This window comes from Rhinatrema bivittatum, chromosome 2, assembly GCF_901001135.1.
Source record: "Rhinatrema bivittatum chromosome 2, aRhiBiv1.1, whole genome shotgun sequence".
In the NCBI taxonomy this organism is placed as follows: domain Eukaryota; kingdom Metazoa; phylum Chordata; class Amphibia; order Gymnophiona; family Rhinatrematidae; genus Rhinatrema; species Rhinatrema bivittatum.
Window position 1 is genome coordinate 752,413,935 of NC_042616.1, and position 24,511 is coordinate 752,438,445.

The 24,511-nt window shown below is 44.6% G+C and overlaps 1 protein-coding gene across 1 annotated transcript in view; it reads right to left on the bottom strand.

Moving 5' to 3' along the window:
* Positions 1-24,511, bottom strand: part of EXT1 (exostosin glycosyltransferase 1) — a 331,833-nt gene that overhangs the window by 45,221 nt on the left and 262,101 nt on the right. The window contains exons 2-3 of the mRNA XM_029591929.1: positions 3,109-3,202; positions 2,106-2,213 (exon numbers count right to left, since the gene is read on the bottom strand). Of these exons, the coding sequence (XP_029447789.1) occupies positions 2,106-2,213; positions 3,109-3,202 (202 nt within the window). The remainder of the gene's footprint in view (positions 1-2,105; positions 2,214-3,108; positions 3,203-24,511) is intronic.

The following is a 24,511-nucleotide window of genomic DNA, read 5'->3' on the forward strand; positions in this document are numbered from 1 at the left end:
AGAATCACTTTCTCTTACACCAGGGTGATCTCTCTGACCAGGAGACCTTATTACTCCAGGGCAGCACCAGTGCTGTCAGTCTGGATTGCGACTTGGCTGCTATGTCCCTAAAGGTCTCCTCTATATACCTCTCTGTCTGCCTCTAGCCTCCAGAGATCAGACTCATTCTTTAAGAGCCAGGAGCTCTTTGCACTGGGTGCACACTACAACCTCTCACCAGCGGGCAAAAAAATCATACATGTGACACTCATTGCAAAAGACTGGAAGGCCTCCTTCTTGGTGCTGGATTGCTGCCTTCATCTTAATTTTGTTGAGTTCTTAGATAAGTTTAAATTGCTAAGGGATTAAGAATTCATAAATCAGAGACCTTGAAATTTATTGCTGTGTTCGCTATTAACCTGGAAGTGACCTGCAAGAGGATAATTAAACTTTTGATAAGGGTTGGGGCAACCCTATGTTTTAGATAACAGCCTAATTGATTTTTAATGTGAAAATGTCTCTTGCCTATAAATCAAAGGATGAGCTATTGGTGGGTAGAAGTGGGGTGGGGTGGGAGGGGAGGAAATATCTCAAAAGCAGCAGGAATTCTCCAGGGGAAAGGAATTTCATGATTTTGGGCAAAAAAGGTGGTAGACTCAGAATAATAAGAAAATATTTCTTCACCGAAAGGTATAGGGTAAGTACTGAGGATCCTTGGAAGTGAGAAAATATTGGTGAAGCCATAGATAAGTTGGAAGATCTGCTATGTTACATTAGGAATGGGTTGGCTGGGGGGGCCTTACCTATTTAAAAAAAAAGTTCTTCTATTCCGCATACATCCTTCGGATTACAACAAAACATACAAATTAAAAGCAAATAATTGTACACAGAAGTAGAAATGAATAAATCACAAATCAATTAAAATCAACAGAGAAGCTTATCTTAAAAAGTCATAATAAATCAAAAATGCCTTTAACTGCCATTGAATACCAATTAAAAAAAAAAGAAAGTTTTTAACACTTTTTTAAACATTTTGCTGCATTTTGTTTCTGGAAGAGAGCGCCAGATAGCCAGCGCTGCCACCGAGAAAGCTCTCTCGAGTTATGCGCAACCTGGTCAACTTAACTGAGGGACTCTCTAGAAGGTTCTTGCTTTCAGATCTAAGGGCTCGATTTGGTTTGTAGATACCAGAATGGTATTGGACCAGGAAGAGGAATCGTTTTGTAGATATTTGTGTATTCTTGTAATTATTTTGTATTGAATTCTGTCTTGAACAGGCAGCCAATGTAAGGCTGTAAGAGTTGGAGTAATATGTTCACGCATTCTGGCTCCAGTAAGTAAGCGAGCTGCAGAATTCTGCACTATCTGCAAAGATCTTAATGTATTATTTGGTAGACCAATTAAAATAATCTATTCCAGATAAGACCAAGGTTTGAAGAACAGTACGAAAATCTCGTGGAGCTAATAAAAGTTTTAGATTTCTTAATATACGAAGTCCGAAAAAAGAATTCTTCACCAGGTTGCCTATATGTGAACTATCAATGATGACACCCAAGTTATAGGCTTGTTGTTTAATGAGAATTTCTTGTCCCTTAAAGATAAAGGATTTTGGGAAACTAAGATCATTTTTTTTCAAATAGAATCAATATTTGTTTTATTAACATGTAACTGTAATTTGTTATGAGAAAGCCATGAATGAATTGTGTTCAGATATATTCCAAGCAGATTTAGTGTACCTGGTATCCTTTTCTCCATGTCTATATCCAGTGCTCTTTTGAGATCAAAACTGTGATTTGGTCACCCATCTGAATGTCATATTAAAATACAGACGAGGTCTCGGTTTGTGGAAAGGGGCTAGGTTTGGCCCCAGCCTAGAAAGTAACTAGAGATTACTTTTTTGTAGAAACAGCAAGCAATATCACATTAAAACCACCTATAAGAAAGAAAACAGCACAGGAACTGCGTAAGACTCGCAGGGCATTACCTTCATTTAATGGTACCTCACCACAACCATTTCCACGGCTCATCGGAGGACCAGGATTTCATGTGTGGTGTGGATCCTTTACCCGGCGCGTGCCAGTTTATATAGCAAACAAACTACGAAATATGCTGACAGCTCTCCTTACCTGTAGTAGCAACCTCTCATCCCCAATAATGGCAGCTAAGTTCCAGTCGATGACTTCGGAGAACGGCAGCTCCCATCCATTACTCAGCATAACCGGGACACAGGCAGCCTGCAGGAGCAAGGCATTGCAGTGCGTTACATTTCTGTACCTTCCTCTCATGCAAATTCATTAATTCAACCGTTTCCGTACTGCAGAGGCTCCAAAGCATAACACTGCAGGAGATATTAACCGTCAAAAGTACAGGACCTGAAATAACTGCAGACTGCGAGAAACAGTTTAATAACCAATAACTTTATCTCTTTTTATACTGGTTATCGTGGCCCAAACTGATTCAGATTTCCTCTCTTAAAGCAAGGCTGTGGATTCTGTTACCAAACATGGCACCAAAGGATTTAAATTTAAAAAAAAAAAAAAAAAAAGAGAAAAGAATCACAGAAAAGTTACTCTAATAGGAAATATTTCAAAATTTACACTCAAGTATAGCAATCTCAGCTATAGATGACTCTGATTAATGCCAATGCAGCAAATTATCTGCTTCTTAATTATTTAAACTACTCGCCTCCAGATCCCAGCAGGGTAGAAATCACGTGCGAGAATCTTCAACCCTCTGAATTTTCCTCTTGAAGGAAGCAGAATGCTCTAACCTGCGGCTTACCCTGAAGCTAGGCCAGCGAGTGAGGAGCCAACTGCACCCATGGTGGCAGCAGCAGGCAGTCGCCACTCCCCGAGGAGCTTGAGGAATTCAATTTTCACATGAACTCTGTGCCGAGATTCCCCGAGCTGCAGCGACTTTCACCCGCGACTGATGTGGCGGTGCTGCAGCGTGGTCCTGCTGCTCCTCGGGGACTCCCAATCAATGTTATCACCTGGATATATTCCTAATGAAATTCCAAGTATTGCTTCCAAAGGTCAGGACCACTGTGGCTTTTTAAATCATCTGGCAGCTCTGCTCCTCCCCCCCTCCCCGGGGCTTCTCTAGTTCACACAGCGCTGGCTCTCTTACCTGCAGTGCTTCCAGAAACCTGAAGGATCCCAGCCTGCGGCCACGAGGAACCAGACAGAAAGTGGCATTGTGCAGCATTTCACGATAATCATACCTAGCGGGGAGAGAAGAGAAAGCAATATGAGCGCTGGCTGCTCTGCTACCCAGTTGTCTGCTGCATGTGAGATTAGATCCAGAACTGAACACCAAGCACAAGGGTTTATTTTTCTCTCTCTCTTCCTATCTTTTTTTGGTGGAGAATGAGGAAGGCGAAGGGATGGGAGGGGAGGGGGTAGAGGAGGAAGTCAAGTCTCCAAAACAAACTACATAGAGGAATGGGAGGGACACTGAAAAAAAACAAACAACTGCTAATGCCTTAAAGGCTTCTGGCTTTGGAATCACAGACTAATTCTGTCGCTTGGTTGTAAATAATATAAAAATAAAACTGCTACTGCATAAACGAGTTCAGAGTTTAAGTTCTATGTCAGGGAAGTCTGAGGAGAAGGCCGAATGAGCTTCCTTCTCAGTAGACTGTGGAGGCTCCAAACCACATAACACATACACACACACACATTAGATGCATAAAATCTCACATATACATAGGAGTTTTAGTTACAAGACAGAAATGTGCTGTTCTCAGATGCAGGGTTATCCTAGGGGGGGCTGTTGCTGGAAGAGTGGAATTGAGGTAACTACCCAGGGCCCTGTGCTCTGGATGTCTTGAATCTCCATGGTAACCTCACTCTCTACAACCAGTCACAGAGGTCAACATGGAGTGATTCCCCGCTTCCCGTTCTTCTTCCTGCCAGCAGGAGGCATAAGACAGCAGCGCTTTTACCACCTGGTGCCTCCTGTGGCACACTATCGTGGCATGGAAAAAGCACCAACGGGGAAGGAAGCAGGGGAGGTTGAGAGAGAGTCACCACATTGCTTTGGCACACAAAGCTTGAAGCTTGTGCTGCAACTCTATTGCTTCCTGCTCCAGGCCCTCCCAAGTAGCCTGCAGACAACAGGATGGGAGCGAACAAAGCAAAGAAGAGCTACTCTGCCCAGTAATCTAGCCTCTCCCACATGACACTTCCCAGGGGCCAATGCCAAGTGTGGAGGAAATGTTGCTGGTACCTTGCATGGCAATAAAAAAAGCCCTATATCTATATATGCACACACACAAATATATTCATGCTTGAGCATGTTCAGCCTAAAATGCAGTGTAAAAGCTACTAATTTATTTATTTTTATTTATTTGAGTTTTTCTATACCGGCATTCACGGAGATTCGTATCATGTCGGTTTACATAAAACGAGGGGTGATCAATACATTACAAACGTGCATAAATGCTCGTCACTAATGCTCAAGTCACTTTGAATTGTTTTCTTTTTTAGACCTGTAGAACTCTATTGGGCTTTCATGTCAATGAAAACCAGCCTGTGTTGGACTATGGCCGTAAAGTTGTTTGCCGGCTGGCTCAGTTTGTCATTGAGCTGATCTTTTTAGTTTAGCTATTGTTGCTTTATTATTTCAATTTTATTATGGTGATTGGTTGAATACTTTTTAATCTTTATCATACATTGTTTTATTATTGTAAACTGCTATTTTTGTCTTTACAGGCAGTATATAAAATTCAAATAAAGAAAGAAATAAAAACACAACTAGCCTGGGGTTTTTTTCACCTATTTTTATATTCCCTCTTAACTCAGACCAGCCAGTGGCCCAGGGCTTCCCAAGCTTTTCTTGCTGACCCCTCTGTCAGTCAGGTTTGCAGGATATTCACAATTTCATATAATCACAGATCCAGTATATGGAAATTCATCTCAGGCATACTTATTGTGGATATCCTGAAAACCCAGCTGGGTCACCAGGAAAAGTTGGCGACGCCCTGGGCTCGACAATGGTCCCCAAGTGATCAAATCGTTATTTTCTGGATAACGTTTCTCTGTCTTTTGCCATTGCAATGATGGAGAACAGACTGTGGCTCTCGAGGGTTTGTGCACCCCAAAAAATGCCCCAGCAGGCGTGAGCATTGAGTGATGGTTGACCCTCCTCCTCTGCAGGTCAGGGCATCAAACCTGGGTCCTTCCGCACAGCAGTGCACAGTACCGGGCCGGGCAGGCCCTAGGCACATAGAACTTAAGCAGTGCTAAACCCATGCATAGAATATTCGCCTCAAGCATCCAGCTGGCTCGCAAATGCGAGCACACTGCACTGATAACACCAAAAAAGCACCAATTTGCTGGAAAAGAACTGGGAAACAGGATAACTGGTTAGCTCACAAAAGCAAAACCCCTCCTAACCAAAAAAAAAAAAAAAATCCTGGCAATGTGGGCAGTTAAAAACACTGGCTAAGCCCTGTGTGATACCAAATTCCATCTACAAGCTCATTCACCACCAACGCCTCAGTCAGAGACTAGAGGTTCCAGGTGCGTTCTTCGCTAATCCTGGCCCCGGCGAGCCCAGAGAGCTGCGAACGTCGCTGACACTTCCCTTAGCCTGCTGCTGAATCTCTGACTAACCATGGGCAAAGTGGGACTAGCCCCCCATCTCTCTGGAGACCAGTGTCACTCTGACAGGAACTTGCAGCAGTGCGATGCTCCAGCTCACACAATCTAATTTAATCGCAGCCTGCAGGCACCGAGCTGGGTTTTATTTATTTTTTTCCCCTCGGTCCATCTAAATCTATTTTTACATCCTCATCTACTCGACATATGTGAGCATGCCAGTTTTCAGTGATAAAGCCCGTCAGCGGGAAGAGACATCTTGTGAAGTCTCATTTGCTTAAACGAGCGTGCATACAGCTAATTTGCACCAAGGAAAGGTCATCGTGAATCGAGATTATCTCCAAGGAGAGTAAAATTAAATCCCTCCCTGCATTAATTAAACACCAAAACAGACTCGAAAGCAGAAGAGAATTTTGAACAGGACTCAACGAAACCTCCCCTTTCAGCACCCCCCCTCCTAAAATAAATATCTGTAATCTGTGTTACTTCTCGTTAGCAGCTGTGATTTACTTTGAGAACAGGACACTTGATTATTAAGTATCCTTTAAATTATTGCCAGACTGAGGAAAAGTAAAGCGTTTTAAATGTGTCACACTCTGTTAAGTGCATTCGACTCAGAATGGCTTTCCAGCCAGCACACAATGTGTGCCGAATCCCACAGACCCGCACGCCAAAACCCTCCCAATGCATGATATGGGCTTTCGGAAATGTGGGCTTGGCCTTGTCACTTGCGGTACAGAGTGCATTTTTCAGCAAATCCGTGAAACAAGGGATGACAGCACTCACCGACTGGGCATGCCAGCGAGCAAGACGGGGCTCTCGTGAGCGGATGGATGCGCCATTCCCAGTTTTGCATGCGTTGAGGGGGCAATGACTTTCCGGTGCCTCCTTGTACTGAATGCAGCAGGGGGGGGGGGGTAATTCCGTAACATCGCGCCTAAATTACACAGCAACTGTGCACGTTAAGTTACCCAAATTTTCAAAGTTTTCACTTTGAAAATTGCTCAGCAACTTTACCCGCACATGCTTAGACCTGCTGTTCAGTGCATGTAAATGTTTTTTGGAAAACATGTGCGCATGTGTTTGAATTTTCAAAACCCCTTTCCCCAACTCTACCCCCCGGGAAATGCCTCCGCTCTGTACGGATAAATGTACTCACATCCACAAATACGTTCACCTGCATATCGGGCGGATAATTTAGTAAAAGGCGATTTCTGTTTTACCTGCAGAAGTCTCTTTGAAAATGACCCTCCTTATGGGTGAATTATCTTTCCTTCCTACATCATTTGGAAGTAATTAAGAAGCTCGGTCACAAAAAAATAAATTACCCGGTGTTTGTCTCTGAAATGGTACTACTGAACGTGGTCCTGGGACAGGTCATATTTAAATTAAGTGCTGCTTATTCATTCTGACAGCCAGGAGCAGAATTTACCCTCACCTATAGCAACAATTCTTGCATGCTCCTCCAGCAGAACTGCACACAAGCTGCCAAGAACTGCAAAACAAAATCTAAAGTGGCTTCATAACCAGTTATACGCAAAAGTCTGCTTGCATGGTGAATTTTAAATTTGAAAAGATTTATGAGCTATCAAGCCTGGAAAAATGGCTGTCCAGCACTGCCGGCAGCACCCAGTTTCCGCTGCTGCAGCCAAGCAGGGATTTTACCTGCGTCTGCCCCATTTCAAAAAGTGGGCAGGTATTGAAAATGTCTGAGTCCATACTGTCGCAGACTCAAAGGAAGTAGTCCTAGCACAACCCGCTTGCATCTAAACTTCTGTTGTGCAGCCAGATAGGCACGTTCACATGGGTGCACAATCAGCTGCCTGGAAATTCGAGCGCTCCCCATTCCTCAGCTCCAACCCTCTTCCTGAACCTCCGCATGGCCAGCCAGATCAATGCAAGAATCTATCTGTGCTGATTCTGATTGGACTTCCTGAGCGGAGGAGTAACTTGTGGCCAGTCGGAAAGTTGTAAGGCTGGGTGGTTAGGAAGGATAAGACAAGATGATGACTCATTTTTAAAGTAATAAACACAACATCCCCTCCACGCCCACGTGATCTAAGTGATACGTAGTAGAAACTAATGCATCATAAAAATACATCAAGTGAATATATTTGAACTCAAACGAGTACAGTGACTTCTGCAATTTCAATTCTATAACACGTTCTAAAAATCAAAGCAAAACAGTATCTGTGAGGTCTTGAACAATCAGGGACTACATCTATTTTTATTTTTTGCTGGTCTTGCTGCTACAACCGTTTCCAAAACAAAACGAATTTAGTTACTGTAGTTGAAGAATACTCTAAAAGCTTTCTCTCGCGTCTGCTCATCCTACCTCCAAAGAGTCACATTCCTCTGCTTATTTTCATGTATTTGATGTTTGATTTACATCACTGTATTTTGGTTCTGAAAGAAGATTAATTGGACACACTAAACTTTCCAGAACAGGCAAAGAACCTTCCATGTAGCCGAAGTGCTCTTTTGGCTGCTAGCAATGCTGTTTCAACAGTGAACACACAGCCTTATCCCGCTTTCTTCTTAAGAGCCCGCGACTCAGCTAAGGAAGCAGGGCATAATGGGGGCGTGGAAGGCAAGGTAGGCAGGACTAGGCGGGGGCGGGTAGAAAAGGGAGAGTCAGCGTGGGCAGCACTCCCTTTTCGGCCAGGCACTGAGCAGCTTCATCCCCGCCTACCCTCCCGTCTTTTAGGGAACTAGATCCAGATTAGAGGGCCAGATCCTCTGGTCCTGTCACAGCCCTTGGCGTTGCATGGCATGGTGACTGGCAGAAGCAACAACCCCCCCCCCCCCCCCCCCCCCGCATTTAGGAGGATCGAACAGGCGGTTCGGACTGGGCAAGCGGCCTAACAGATCTGGCGCAGTCCCTCGACGCTTCAACGGCCAAGAGGGAAGAAGAAGGAAATGCTGGGGCGATTAGAACAAACGTTCCCGACTTCCACGGTCGGGTCGCCAGATGCTGGCGGGCGGATTTTAAAAGCCTTGCTCGCCGGTGCGCCTATTTTCCATAGGCTGCCGGCGTGCGCAGGGGTTTTTGGAAGGGGGCGTGTCGGGACCCGATGACGCTGCGTTTTGGGGGCGTGGTGCCGGCCCAGGGGCGTGGTCCAGGCCTCCAGACCAGCCCCCGGGTCGGAGGACGGCGCGCCAGCAGTCCGCTGGCGTGCGTAGATTTACGTCTGCTTCTCGCAGGCGTAAATCTACGGACAAAGGTAAGGGGGGGAGGGTTTAGATAGGGCCGGGGGGGTGGGTTAGGTAGAGGAAGGGAGGGGAAGGTGAGGGGAGGGAACGGAGGCAGGCTGCGCGGCTCGGCGCGCGCCGGATGCCCAAAATCGGCAGCCTTGCACGCGCCGATCCAGGATTTTAGAGGATACGCGCGGCTATGCGCGTATCTTATAAAATCCAGCGTACTTTTGTTTGCGCCTGCTGCGCAAACAAAAGTACGCGATCGCGCTGTTTTTAAAAATCTACCCCCTATGGCTTTAACGGCCAGGTGTCAAAGGACAGCTCCACGGTTTATATGGCCAAGGGGTGTGCGCCCGCCTCAGCTGACTTTTATACTTACCACATAGAAGGGGGGGGGGGGGGCTCGCTGGTCACTAATTTAGTTACGAGTTGTTATGGAGTTTTGTACAGTTATGATGACGTTATTGATATGTTTGCTAATTGCTGATTATTCAATGTCTATGGGCTGCGGCCATCTTTGTCCAATAAATAAAATCTGCTTTTCGGAAGAAGTTATGTAAATGTGCAGTATTTGGGAAAGTGGGAGGTTGGGGGGCGGGGGAGGGGAGGGAGGGTAAACGCAGCCTTTACACTGCCCACATTGTGTGGATTTCCATGAATCTGCCCTCACTGTACTACTAAATCAGGATGGCTACATACCCTGAATGACAGACAACTTTAGGGGGCAATCTTGAACGTCCCAGGCCTAGGTGCAATGGAGCTTGAACCTAATTTTCAAAGGGAAAGGAAGCGCGGACTTTCCCTTTGAAAATAGTCTATAAATACAAAACGCACACAGACTCTACACCTTATTTCTATCTGAGTGAAATTATAATGGAAACTAACATCCGTAAATTTGAAAATATAAGCCGCATGAGCTATTTTCCTTCTCCTACTTAAACATGCCTCCGGGACCGCCTCATTGCTCTCTGGCTAACCGTTGACAAGTGATTGCACATACTTTCAGCCGGATTGAAGGGAAGAGAATTTTCAGTGAGTCAACGTATCTGGGGGAAAATCGCCCTCTAGATTCATGACACGCTGCAACACTTTCCAATAATCCAAACCGTGACTGTCAGATAACTATGTTTGGAAAGTCTTTAAGCTGTTTCCCCTAAATCCCTAGGAGTAGTTGAACCATGCCACAAATGATTCCATGTAAAAAAAAAAAAAAAAAAGAAGGGATCTCAACAGTTCATACGGCACGTGCCTATGGATTGTCATTTGCAACACTCTGACCAATATGGACCAATAAAGTTCAGTGCACCCGAGATCACTGCTGATACTCTTGTCAATTATGACTGCTCCCAGGAGTTCAAGAGAATCAAGGGGAAATGGCTCAATGACCTTAAAAACAAAACATGAAATATTTGATAGAGGGCGTTCATGTTTGATGGCCTGCGTCTCAGGTACTGAACAGAATTCAGAGAAAACGGCTTCTATTAAATCATTTTTTCCATGTTTGCAAAATACTGCATAAGAGTAATTAACAATTCTCTTTTCCCCTTCCCCTTCCCCCCCACAGTGGTAATAACAATCCACGGCCTAAGTCTAACAAGGGAATGTCCATCCTGAGCAGATACCAGAGTACTGGAATGCAATTGGTAAACTCCTGTGAACACAGAGAAAATAACTCATCGAGAGTAATTTGTGACTGGAAATATACAAAGACTAGAAAGCGAGCTACAATATTCTCACCTGAGAGTCTGCCACTTTGATCTGAATGTGCTACAGCAGGTCGAAGCTCAGCTAATCGCTTTCAAACAGGTCACTTTTCTGCAGGGTGCAGCAGACAGCTTGTTGCAAGCCTCGCCAGAGCCTATCAGAATCACCCAGGCTTAGCAATGATGTCCCAAATGACAGCTGCCTGAAGTGCACAGCTGTCCAAAAAAGAAACCCGGAAAAAAAACAGCAAAACAGAGAATACGATGGCCAATAAGAACCTGAAGACCCCTCCAGTCTGTCCATTCCTGAAGCAGTGCGACAGACTACCCAATCTCAGGTTTTACCTTCATTTCCCTGCAATTAAGGGTGTGCTGTATTTATTGAAAGCTTTCCTGAATTCTGTTCCTTTTTTTTTTTTTTTTTACCTCCAGCGGGAGGCTGCTCCATGTGTCCATCTCCCTTTTCCATGAACAATGATTTCCTTATGCCCTTTGAGCTTCTTGTTCGAGAATTTTCTTTCCACTGAAAAAAAAGGTTTGTTTCTTGTACATTTTTTATACTCCTGAGGTATTTGAATATCTATACTATCATCTCTCTTTTAAGAGATACTTATTTAGGTGCTTAAGTCTAAGTTCCATAGGAATTTTGGTGTAGACTCCATTTTGGTAGCCTTTCTCTGGGCTCTCTCTATTCTGTTTCCCCACCTTTTCAAGCCCAAGGCACACCTACATTTACAAAAATGCTGTATGGCACACCACCCTCCATGAGGGAGGCAGGCAACGTGGACATGGAGAAGTCTCATATGTTCAAGAGAAGTCCTGAAAGCCCTACCAGCCTCTCTTCTAAATATTACAAGAAAGGGGGCGAAGACATACACAAATCTGTCATGATGGACCAGCTCCCTCTATATAAAAGAGAGAAGTTGGTATGATGCGGGCAGCTGGCTTAGATAGTTACCTTGGCTGTTGCATGTGGTTTCCAGATCTCCTACATTGCTGTTGCTCCAAATGCTCAGAATGAATCACATCCAGTGCTCAGTGAACAGCCTCCCTGTTTCACCCAATCAGGGCAGAGGCTGGAAGGACTTGAAGGAGGAAGCTGAGGAGATGTTGTGAGCACTGTATGGGCCGGACAAAGTGGGACTTGGCTATCCATACTCTGAATGACGCCCACTGAATACTACACCCTGAGGTGCTGTAGCTAGGAAGAAGAGGCATGCGTGAAGGTGACCTTTGCTGCTGTGAAGTGCTGAGAGCAGAGTCAAGGTGCTGGTCTGAGAATCGGGCAGTGGTGATTTTTCCATGGCACATTCGATCAGGTCTGAAGACACACCGGTTTGCCATGGCACACTGATTGGGAAACACTGGTTTATAGCCTCTTGGCAAGATGGTCTCCAGAACTGGATAAATCTCCTGAAAATAAGGTGGGTGCTTGATGAATTTTAGGGTTTTGGTGGAGAATGGAGACTGGGGAAGAGGGAAGAAGAGCTTTTTGCCCCATGACATTTCCACCCATCTTTGCTCACCCTCACCCCCTGAGTATTAAATTATGGATAACATTCACAGCTTGCTGAATTTGACTACTCAGTTTCTTCCTTCATGATCTCTGCTTTTAATCTGCAGGTGAAACTCCTCCCACTGTCTGGTTTCAGCAAAAGGCTGTTACTCAATTTTTACTATGTCGGCCAAGCGAATGATTTGATTGGCTAGATATCTTCAAGTGCAGGGGGCCACAGCACTGCCGTATGCAAGGGAACATTTAGGAAGCCTACTACTGCACACAGTACAAAGGGTCTGATGTCCACCTACTGTTTTCTTTAAAATAATTGCAAAGCACCAGCAAATCAAGAAATTCAGACATGCTTTACCAAATTAAGAGGTGCCACAAAAAGCCTCTCTGGTGTTAAAGAGATTTCCATCTCACCCAGGCTGAGGTAACATGAAAGAACTACGTGGCTATGAGGTCTTGGCTATCTAGTGCAACCAAAAGCATTCCTGTAAACCAGCTTTTTCCAACCCAGTCCTGGAATCTCACCTACAGGCCTGATTTTTAGGATATCCACAATGAATGTGTATGACAATCGTCTTTGCATGCTTGGGCTTCAGAGAATGTAGATATATCTCATACAGATCCCTGGGGATATCCTTTGATCCAGATCCTTGAGAGTAATCTCCAGGACCGGTTTGGGGAAACAGTCTTAAATCGTTAGGAAGCTGAATTAGAAGTCATTACTTCCACCCTCTTGCCAGGGCTTACAGTTTCAAGTTGAGGTTTCATTCTTGTGGAAACAAGAGACTTGCTCCAAGTTTTCTCTCTTTTCTGTATCAATAGCTATATTTAAATTACTGTTTGCAAAGTCTGAATTTAAATTGCTGTACGTTTCGGTACATTTTCTTCAACCAACATTTATTCTTGTGTAGTGTACCAGAAAGAATCCGAGGTGAAATGAAAAATGAGTGTAATTTAGAAAGTATAGAAATGATGATAAACACCCCCCCCCCCCCCCCCTCCCGGCCCTCTGCCATAAACCACTGTTTGGTACAGACATACCACTCCTCACAATGAAGTTCTTTTTTTTTTTTCACAAGGTTTTAAATGGCCTTTAAGCTTAGCAGCTTCTCTACAAAATGATTAAGTACCTTGTGCTCAAAGATAATACCTCTTTGGGCATTCTCAAGGAATACCCACATTTGTAATCAATTCTGATATGTATAGGAGTTCAACTAAAAGATTCACCCTTCTCCCTATCTCCCACCCAGAGCTTAAAAAAATATTCAAGGCACCATCCATCATCCCACTGTAAACCTCAGAGCCTTCTGCGGGCAGTTCTCAAGCTGAGAAATGCTGCTCCTTAGGACGCTTCTATAATTTCACTTCTTCATCCAATGCATTTCTCTTCTGAGGTGGCGACCCCCGTCTATCAACACTCAGATTAAGTGACTGGTTTTCACCATGATCCGATTCAGGAGGGGGCAAGTCATGCAGATACCGTAGAACGAAAGGCCTTCCCTAATGCGTTTCGCCTCACCGCAACGCTTAGGCGATTCCTGGGGCTTGCAACAGGCTGCGCTGGGGACCATTATAATCGTCTGTTATTTTAACTCTTCATAATATCAGAAGATACACAGGGATAGATTCGCGACGGTACAACATTTCCAAGGACACGTTCTGTGCCAAATAAACGGGGGACAGAAATGAAGATTTCTGGTTATCTGCTTGGAATTTTTCAAGGGTGACTTGGTAGCCCAGACAGCGCAATCTGTATTCGTGTTTCACCCAGACACTTGGAGCAAAAACAGACTGACCTTATAAAAATACAGTAACATGGAACATGATGGCAAATAAGGCCAAACCAACCTAACCAGTTTCCTTCACGCTGCAATACTGTAGATTCCAGCTTTACCTTCACTTCCTCACAAAGAAAGATTCTCTTTGTGTATATCCCATTCTTTCATGAATGGGAATGTGTTTATGCTCACATGTCCTTTCTACAGAGAAATATTTCCTACTCCTGAATTTACCCCCTTTTCAGCCTCATTATCTTGACCTCTTGTTCTTGAACAGGAGCCCTAAACTCAGTCCTCGAGGGCTGCAATCCAGTTGGGTTTTCAGGGTTACCACACTGAATATATTCATTGTGGCAACTGTAGCTCTGGAAGATCAAGTTTGGAGACCCCTGTTCTAGAACTTCCTTTCCACTGATAGATTCTAAGTAGATTTATACCCTTGAGGTAATTATTCAAATATCTCAAAGAAAAAAACATCTCAATCATACCCCCCCCCCATCTCTCTTCTGAGATATACATATTTAAGTCATTAAGCCTCATTTCACACAGCTTTTGATGTAAAACCCGCACCATTTTGGTAGCTCTTCTCTGCCGCTTCACTATATCCTTTGGAAGACACAGTTTCCACAAATGGCCTCTATGTTTCAGATATGGTCTCTTCAATGTCTTGTATGAGGCATTATCACCTTTTTTTTCTACTCGTTATCTCTCTCCCAGTACAACCTAGCATTCCTCGACCCTTTCCCACTGGTTTATCATGCTGTTCTGCAACCTACCTTGAGATTTTTTATCATGTTTGATGCACACGTAACTCACCACCTAGGTACTGCTTCCTTGATTTTTGCATGCCAAATACATCACTGTACTTTTTTGCACTGAGTCCTATCTACCATGCACTTGAGCACGCTTGACATTTCTTAGATCACTCGACATTTTGTCTACTCCGTCAGGCGCTTCCACTCTGTTGCAAGTCTTCATTTCCTCTGCACAAAGACAAAACTTTCCTACCAGCCTCTTTCCAATATCACTTACAAAGATATTGGAAAAAGAAAAGGCCTCCAGACCTACCCCTGAAGTACTCCAGCAGTAATCCCCCTTCTTCCTTGGCATGAACTCTATTTCCATTACCTTTCCATCACTCAACCAGTTTCTAACCCAGCCATCCACCCTCCGAGTCAGCCCGAGTCTGCTCAGTTTATGTATGAGCCTCCTGCATGTGACAATATTAAAAGCTTTGCTATATATCACATCCAGCATCTGTCTCCATCTAATTCCTTGGTCACTCGGTTAAAGCAAAAAAAAAAAAAAAAAAAGTGGACATCGTCCACATGGCCTTTAATTCAATGTCTCATTCAAATAACAGCTTTTATTAGCACAGTGTGCTCACAAATTATGCTGGGCATTACTCCAGTTCCAGATTAAAAGGCAAGAGTGCTTCCACACTAAACAGCCAATACCACCATTTTCCACAGCACCTGCTGTGCTCTGGCGATCTCGCTGCCAAGTGCCAGTCATGCCTGACCCTGCTTAGCTGCTCAATCTAACAATCTGGAAGGAAGGTGTCAGGCTCCTCAAATCTGGTTTGGGTTTTTTTTTAATTTTTTTTTTTTTATTATGCAATATACTCAGGGTCTACCACCACTTGGCAGTGTCACCCCTGTAAAAGGTCCGTGGCCTATCTCCAGAATCTGCACGTTAGGAAACATTCACCAAAACCACGACTTTTCAAAAAAAGTGTGTGAAAGGTCATTCAGCTTCCTTCTGCTCATTTGGATTTCTAGCTCTATTGGACCTTCTCACAATTGGAGCCACGAAACACGAGCCTTCAACCTCAGCCACCCAGAGCTTCCTCCCCGATTTTTATTCCCACTGCCTTCTAGAATCCAGCCCTCAGTGGGAGGGGGGGGGGGGGGATAGCACAAACTATGGCTACATTTTTAACCTGCTGAGCTTGCATCCTGAATGGCACCCATAGGTAACTGGGTCCTCCGCAAATACCCCCCTTCCGAACCCCCCCCCCTCCCCCAGAAAGGAAATGTGTCTGAAAGGAGTCAAATATCATAAAATACATAGCAGGCTCCTGCAATGATTGGACACCGTACACAGAATGGGAAATCTCATAGTTTTCTGCAAGCAAACCGGATCAAACCTGACCTTTATTCATTTGAAGCAGCAACAACACTAAAAGGCTGCAGATAAACCAGGGCCTGGTGGCCTGTAATGGGACTTCCGCTCAGGGAAATCTTTGGGGTTCTAGGTCTTGCTAGGAACAACTCTGCAGGCTGTTTCAAAACTCCAGGTATGTTATTTTGTTATTACGTTCGGCAGGTATTTGTCAGGTTGTTGGGTAAGGCCTTTCGCACGCGTACAGAATCCCTTCCCACAGGGGAGGGTACTCAAGCTCAGGGAGGGAATGGCTCCCACAATATTCTGCATGCTAGCTAGCAACCTCTGACCTCTAAGGTACAAAATGCCTTTATATCCAAAAACCATGACTCTTCCTGATCCTGACCCTCTCATGAGAAACATGTTTTCACTGTAATATTTACATTACTAGAAATTATTTGCTTTATCTGTGTGCTCAACTAGACTGTAAGCTCCACGGAGAAGGGACCGTTTCTATTTTTACGTATCTGTATAGTGCTGTGCAGGACTCACAGCACCAGAAATATGATAAGCAGAAGCAGTAGAGGTATTGATCTCTCCAAACTCCACAAGTTTCTCCAAAATGCTTCTTGTCCCTGCCTGTGGAAAACAGATCAATTAAAACACGCAAAAACGTAAAACTGGTAACTTCTGAGGAAGAAGATGCAGGGGCATAAACATCCCGCTGAAATCCCTTGAGAAAAATTATCTGGATGTAGCTAGCTGTCCCCAACTATACAAAGCATACTGCTGGTTAAAAGGGCAAGCAGGATGAAAAGATTAAACCATCAAGTTGGGCTGTCAGCCCAGTCCCCAATCTAAGTGAGCCAAATGCTGGGTTTGCTGCTTGTGCTCTTACCCACCACCCTCACCCCCCCCCTGTTTGGCTGAAAAAAATGTACCTATAAAGCAATGCTGGAAGCTGCCAGGATCATGGTACGAGTGTACCACAATATCAGTGGTGCGCGGGGGTTCGGAGGGTGCTGGGTGAGGAGGAAGGGTTAGGTTTGGGGTGGTGGTGATGGTGATGGGGGGGGGGGGGGAGGAGAGTGCTGGAGGTAAGGTTTTTCAACCAACTGGAGGGTTATGGAAGGGGGGTGGTGATCTGCTGCATTTAACAATTGTAAAATCTTTGGGGGGGGGGCCTTGGGAGAACAGCGATTGGTCCAGTAGGCCCAGCATTCGGCACACGGGAGCGGAGAGCGAGGGACTGAGACAGCAAGCTCACGTGATTTCCTGCTTGCCACTTAACCAGCTACATCCTTTGAATCTAGCCGGTTAAGGTTTAATTTTACTTTAAGTTTACTCTTTGACACACAAAGAAGTAGTGGAATAACTTTATTTGGCTAACCCTGAATACTGGAATTAGAGAAATTGTTTAGCGAATTCAGCTCCACCCTTCAACGCTCCAAAACGCCTCTCAATCATCCTGATAAAATTAATCTGGATATGTGGCAACTATATTCAAATCTTGGCATTCATCCAGATAACCCAAAAGTTTGAAAATTGACCTCCGAAAGTATTACATTGCCTGGGCTGTATTATCTATTTCTTATACTTTGTTTAGGGCCAGATATAGTTTCAGGTAAAATTAGGGCAAACACAAAATTTACCACAAAAAAAAAAAAAATCCTACAGAAGTCAGTCTGAATAATTTTGAAAATGGCACATCCCTGGCCCAATGGGACAAAAACACAACTGACTTCCAAGTGGTCCCTTCAAGTGATGTTTGGCAGCCAAAAAGTTGTTTTTCTTTCTGGCCCAAAGATTTCATTTCCTGCCACTAGAGGAAGGGAAAATATACACAGAAAAAAAAAAGCCATTTTGTAAGCAAACTGTGCTGTGGGCCTTCTGCTGGAAATACTGAATTTAAGGGGCTGTGTATTATTTTATATATATGTATGGAGAGAGAGAGAGTTATATACATACATTATGTCCCAAAGCAGGGAAAAAAAAATTTACTCTTCATACCTTGCTAGTGCCTGGAGAAGAAGGTACCTTGGGGCTTTTAAACAAATTGTCAATAAAAATTGAATAACGGCCTATTGCAGAAACCAGACAGCTCAGCCGCCTGCCAAGCATCTGATGGGAAGCTGTGAAGCCGAATGATTCCTGAACTTGGGAGAAGGCCGTGCCACACCATAGGCCTTCCTTGGATTGAGGTAGCAGAGGGCCCAGAATATGGCAATTTGCTCTGAAGCTGAACTAATGGCCGACAAATCTGTTCCCTCTCCGTGACCGTTCTGCAGACAATCGGAAAAAAAAAAGTTTGGAGGCGAGAAAACATAATTGGAAAACTTTTTTTTTTTTCTAAATTCCTGCGTAAAAGGCTAATTGATTTCACAGGTGTTTAATTATCATTCACTGTGAGATAATACCTTGTAGTGCCATAAAAAATGGATTTAATTTTCAAGAGCTTGCAAAACCATTGCCAAAGCAAAGATCGAGCTTAAAGCTGGATAATTATTCTATAAATCAAATACACTTGCCTCCTTTCTTTGAAAATTTTAATACCTCACCATAATGATTTCAGACAACCTTGAAACTAACACTGGGACATCCAGCAGAGAATTTTACCTTTTCTTGGATCGATAGAATTCTCCAAGGATCACGACACATCAGGACCACATCAATCCCTTTCTTCAGAAATGACAGAAGTGAGTTGGAAAAGCGCGTGCTCGTCAGCAAGTCTGCAAACCTCTTTGTACTGGTCCCCTATAAAAGGTATCACAGCCTACCGAGAATCCACTTTGCCCCACAACCTGTACTGTGGCTAGAAGTCCGCGTTACAGCAGGGGTACCGGGTCCTTAATGGTGGGGGGGAGGGCAGGCAGTCACGCCACCAAAACCGCTTATTTCCCAGCTAGCCCGGAGTTGGAGAAGGTGGCAAACACGGAGACGCCACACTCCTCTTCGGAACATCAACTGCCCCGGCCGCAAGGGAAAAGGCGGAGTTGACGAGAGCACTGCGTCTTCCTGCAGCACAGGCAAGATTCAAATATCCAGGACTTCTCTCACCCCCACCCCCACCATCAAATCCGCAGACCAAAACTTTCCTTTTTTTTTCAGAAGGTATTCCATTTTGCAAACACTTTGTAATCTCTTTCTGCAACAGGGGACGGCTAAGATAATACCACATGGTCTAAGTGAGAGTGTAAATGGATTCTAATGCATTTTTTTTTTAAAACATGTTTTGACAACATTTGAAGGCTATAGTGTTGTATTCCTCCCATTGCAGCCGTGGGTTTTACAAAAAGGTTTTTATCAGACGTAGGCTTCCTTTGTCCTTGCCACTTGACAAGCACTCTCTGTGTCGTGAATTTTTATAGTATTATGCACAAATATTAAAGAAAAACATTCATCTAAAGGCAACTTAAAACTGCTTATCTAAGTTGGTGTAAAGCTGTGTTTCAACATAGCCAGCCAGAAAGCCGGGCATGCTAAAATGCTCGCAGTGAAGTTTGCAATGCTGAGATATATATTCTGCTTGTGAGGGAAAAGTAACTTGTAAACTGAAATGCTTGGTCTTTTGACTGATGCACGACATGAATTCATGGCACTGCCCACCTGCTCGACCCAGCTTTCTGGGGAGAGTAGAGGGGGGTGTAGCAACTTCCTGCTCCTCCTTCGAAATTGGCTTCTATTGGGGTACAGAGCCTTAATCTGGAATTGTCCAACAAGTCCAAACACCATAAAGAAATGCAAAGAAAGCATTTGGCCCCGTTTTCATATCCTCCTCCCAACTTCCTGCCAAGCCTCGTCAAACCGCGGGACCCTCCAGAATACGGCTAACACAGACCCGAAGTCTGGCCGCTATTTATGGTATAAACAACCCAACGATTTCAGCGCAGTGGTTCGCACCATGTTACTTGGGGACCCCTGCCTTTAACAATAAGGACCCTTCAATATCTGTAGAACCAGGCCATCTGCCTGATTTCTGGTCTTTCAATGCATGATCATACCACCCCAGTTTGGTGTGACCTCCACTGGTTACCTCTCCAGTGGAGGATAAAATACAAGGCAGTGTTTCTGGTCCATAAGCTGTTATCACTAAATGCATTACCGTGGGCCAATGCCTTACAAAGGGTATATAACCCAGGCAGATCCCTCCGCTCCACAATCCATCAAGCAAGGTTGTCGGATACTAGAGATCGGGGCTTTTCTGTCGCCGCCCCTCTATTATGGAACACCTTGCCATATGAATTGCAGGTGACGTAATGTACAACAACTCTAAAGGCCATGTCTAAAACATTCTTTTTCCCGACAGGCCTTCGGTTGTGAATTACAACATTCCAGTTACTTCTGAATATCTCTGGGCTGTTATTTCTTGCAGTTGAAGACCTTTGATATCCTGAGGTCCATTTTGGCCAGACTTCTTTAGACATTAGTTTTCTATGCTAGACTGAGACAACTATTGCTTGTTTTAGCATGATTGATATTGTGTATGTTGTACTGTATGCCGCATAAGTAAATACTTTAAATACTGCCCATTTCCGGAACCTGTTCTGAGCACTAGGCTTTGCCGTTCAGCGATGGCTGATGTGCCCACCCTCACCCTCCTAGGACTGTAAATGCCATCACCACAGCATCTTCAATCCCGGCTGGTCCCCCAGCGAGGATCTGGACACAGAAATCAAACCCTAGTCTTCTATATAACAGTGAGCAACCCTTGCAACTGAGCCAATGGGCCAGTTTTGAAGTTGTCCTAATAGCTAGCTGAAGAGGTCCAATGGCTCACGCTGCCATGTGGAGGACCTAGGCTCGATGAAACGGACAGGTCAAAAAAAAAAAGATTAGCTGTGGTTAGGCTGACCTGTCTTCTACTTATCCAGAAGGCCAGGGCACTAACCCTAATAATCTATGCACTGCACAAATACGACCCAAGCCCCACAGGGGAAAAGACTGGAATTAGTATTTCCAGAACAAATTAAAATCTTTCAGTTTACGAACTGTGATGTAGGGCTCTATGGAAAGTTTTAACATTAGGCAAAGAGATATTATGTATAGAGATTTTTGCACGACTTTTTAACTCCAGATATGCAGAGATGAATACGGATTCTGTGATGAAGTGAAATTTTATGAAGCTTAGTCAATAAGTAAAGTCTTTTAGAAAGTGTTATGTGAGCCATTAGTAATTGTATGGATACGTCAGGTAAAGATACCGCTTGAAAACCCGAGGAGGGAAACCGTGACACTACCAATTCTCTCTATTACCAATTTTAACTTGCAGGGCATGAGACCGTCTCTTGGTTTATTATTTTAATAACGGCTGTTCATTATGATTGAACTGTTTAAAGGATTCTCTTAAAATGACCTCTTTGATCATAAGAACATGCCATACTGGGTCAGGCCAAGGGTCCATCAAGCCCAGCATCCTGTTTCCAACAGTGGCCAATCCAGGCCATAAGAACCTGGCAAGTACCCAAAAACTAGGTCTGTCCCATGTTACTGGCGCTGGTGCTCCCTGCCTGGATTTTGCAGCCCTTCCCAGGCTTCTGTTTTGTGATTCAGCTAGAAGATGTGTCTTTTTGTTCACAGAAAAATAACTTTAATGTCCTCAGCACCTACTGACCCCCAAAACTTAAAACCCCCACCAAACTCGAATAATTGCCATTTCAGCAAAAGAAATGGTTACCCCTCGTGTTAAGCAATCGTAAAAATACAGCATTGGCAATGTTTGGGAGACAGGGCGGGGTTGCCTGACCACTGTCATGTGAACTGGATGTGTGTAATGGGAGGCCCACAGAACTGAAGAGAAGGGGCTCAGGAACTGTCATATCAAAGCAACTGATATTAGGACCCTGCTGCTGCTGCTACTGTGAAGAGACGTCTCCTTACCACCAACGGTGTGACGATGCCCGGGACAAACACTACCTCAAATAAGTTGGCAGACCGAGACGCTACCTTTATTCACTGCGTTAAGTCCCAGCAAGTGCGATCATCTTCTGCCCGAAGAGTCCCAATGCGTGGTGGATCAAGAGGAATTTGGCAGAACAGAACTCCAGTGGCAGGGAGCGCATATGCCAGGTTCCCCATCACGACAGATGCTCAGAGTCCCTCTGAGGATCTAACAAGGTCCCAGTTTAGAGGATGGAGTCTGCCAGCTGCAAGACTCCACCGCTTCAGCAGAATTCGCTCAACCGAGCAGACGGCATCAGTTCATTTTCCAGCCTTGGTTTTCCTACACTTGTTTACAAACCATGGCGAAGGCATTAATCAGTCAGATGCCTTGATCGCTCTGCACATGACAGTATCTTACTTATGTAAAAGAGAGCTCCAAGCACAAATCAGTGACAGCATAGACGACACTAGGATGTATAAATGGGAGAAACGGAAGATTTTGCCATTCCTCCTCTCATCCCCAATCTATTAGGTATCAATGGGGTTCTTATAGTTATCAAAGTGGTGGTCATATAGATCAGATTCAAGAAACTTTATTGGCATAATGATCTGTACATGTTACTAAAGTAATAATTTCTTTGGACTACATGCTGGGGAACTGTGCAATTATGCACCTCCTAATTTGGTGAATAATTGATCATAGCACACATAATAGTGCAAATCTGCATACTTTCCCAGAGTGGGGTTGGAAAGAAGGGAGGTATCGGCTAATGTGGCCACAAAGTAGAAGTCATTCTCGTTCGAGGGAGGGAGGTGGCATCAGCCCGCGTGGCCTCAAACAGGAGACAGCATCAGCCTGGAAGGAGGTGGCGATAGCAGGAGCATGGGTGGGAGGATACAGTCTTGTGGGGGAGAGGAGAAATAAATGGTGGAATCCGGCTTGGGGGGGGGGGGGGGGTTAGACGACAAAGTGGTGGGGTCTAGACTGAGAGGAGGAGAGAGAAAGTAAAAAAAAAAAAAAAAAAAGTGGTGGGATCCCATTTGAGGGGATGACAAGACGGGATGAGGGGGGGGGGGGGGGGGGAGGAGAGTGCAGTAGGGGCTGGCTTAAGGGTAGAGCCGAGTGGAGGCATCCAGCTTGGGCGGGGAGGAGACAGCTTGCTCACTATAGGCATCATATTGTCTAATGAGCTAATTAGCTGCACACATTTCTATCTATGTTCACATACTGCAATATACTGTTCTGAAAACTAAAAGCAATTAATTTGGCATAATTGTGACCTTTTCTGTACATAGTTTTGATCTTTTTTCCCCAGCACGGCAGTTCCCTGGAGTGTAGTGGATGGCAGTGCTGCAGCGTTTTGCGGTTCTCACAATGGAAAATGTAAGAGCACTGTTTAATAAGGGGGCTGGGCCAGAATGAATCCGGGGACTTTGGCAACACAGAGGAGTAAACACAGGACCAACCGGGGCAAATCATTTTACGAGGAAGGCTGAAATTCAACTTTACAGCAGTAAATAAAACAACAGCGCTCAGACCCCAGGGAAGGTCACTGAGGAAAGAAAGATTTTTGGGTGTAAAAGTGCACATCTGTCCGTTAACGAGTAGTACGTGCCGCCCCCCTACACATTAATTACTGTAGGCACAGGAAACGAGTCGCTTTATCTGTGTCTTGATAAATCTATGTAGCGTGCAGTAGACGTGATGACTGCTGTAACAAGAACGTTTGCATGTTTTCTGAAGTTGTTTGTTCAATGCCTGTAAATCGTCCACTGGGAAAGGAAGCAAATTATAGGAAACCAAAAGGGGTTTTTTTGTGTGTGTGGGTCAGCACCTCACTGAGCTGAAAGAGCCAAATCTTTCTTCTTTCACTTGCATGTCCATTATCTTTTGGATAATTTTCTTGCTGAAAGGAGTTCAAATCATCTTCTTCCCTCCTTCTCCCCACCTCCACTGTAAATTATTCCATTGGCAGAAAGCACTCCAAGATAAACGCTGAAAGTGTGAAATGGGGAAGAGGCACCAATAGTTTGGAGACATTAGAGGAGGGAGAAAGGAAGTGGGGGGCTAGCAATCTGAAAATCAAAGAGAATTTGTGCAGAAACCCAGAATTCAGCCCAGAGGTCTGAATTTGCTATCCCGCAGCTCCCACACAATTCAGCTGCTCCAAGGCCAGAACTGAGTGTAGGAGCTCCAAGCTGGCAAAGTTAAAACGGCAAGAAGAATGCACCCAATGTCCTCCAGCCCTCCGCTAACATTGGCGCCAACCCTTCCCTTCCCTCCCCTCCTGCAGCGCCTGTGGGACTTGCACGGACTACTCACTGGATTCCTGTGCAGATGATGCACACATCTACCCTGAATTTGTACAGCCCTGCACAAACTATATTATGACTGACAGGGCCTGCCTGACAAGTCTCATTCATAACTGTAATACCACAGAACTTGTCCATTTCCCCAACGCTGAAAAAAAATAAAGGGAGAGTACCATGGGCACAGATTTTAAATACTAGTACTTTAGCAGAAGTGTAAAAAACAAATATATCACAGCCGAAAATCTGTCATTTGCATGTTAACTTAGGAACATTTTTGCCTTCTTCCTGGTACTAGGACATATCCCAAGATGCACTGCTCTCAATGACATTAAAGCACAGTTTCCCCTGCAGTATTCATCAGGAAGCAGTGCCAGCCACTTCTCCTCTGCCAATCTAGCCCTCTCCTCCACCCCCAACTGCTGCTTCTCTAGCCCCCTTCCC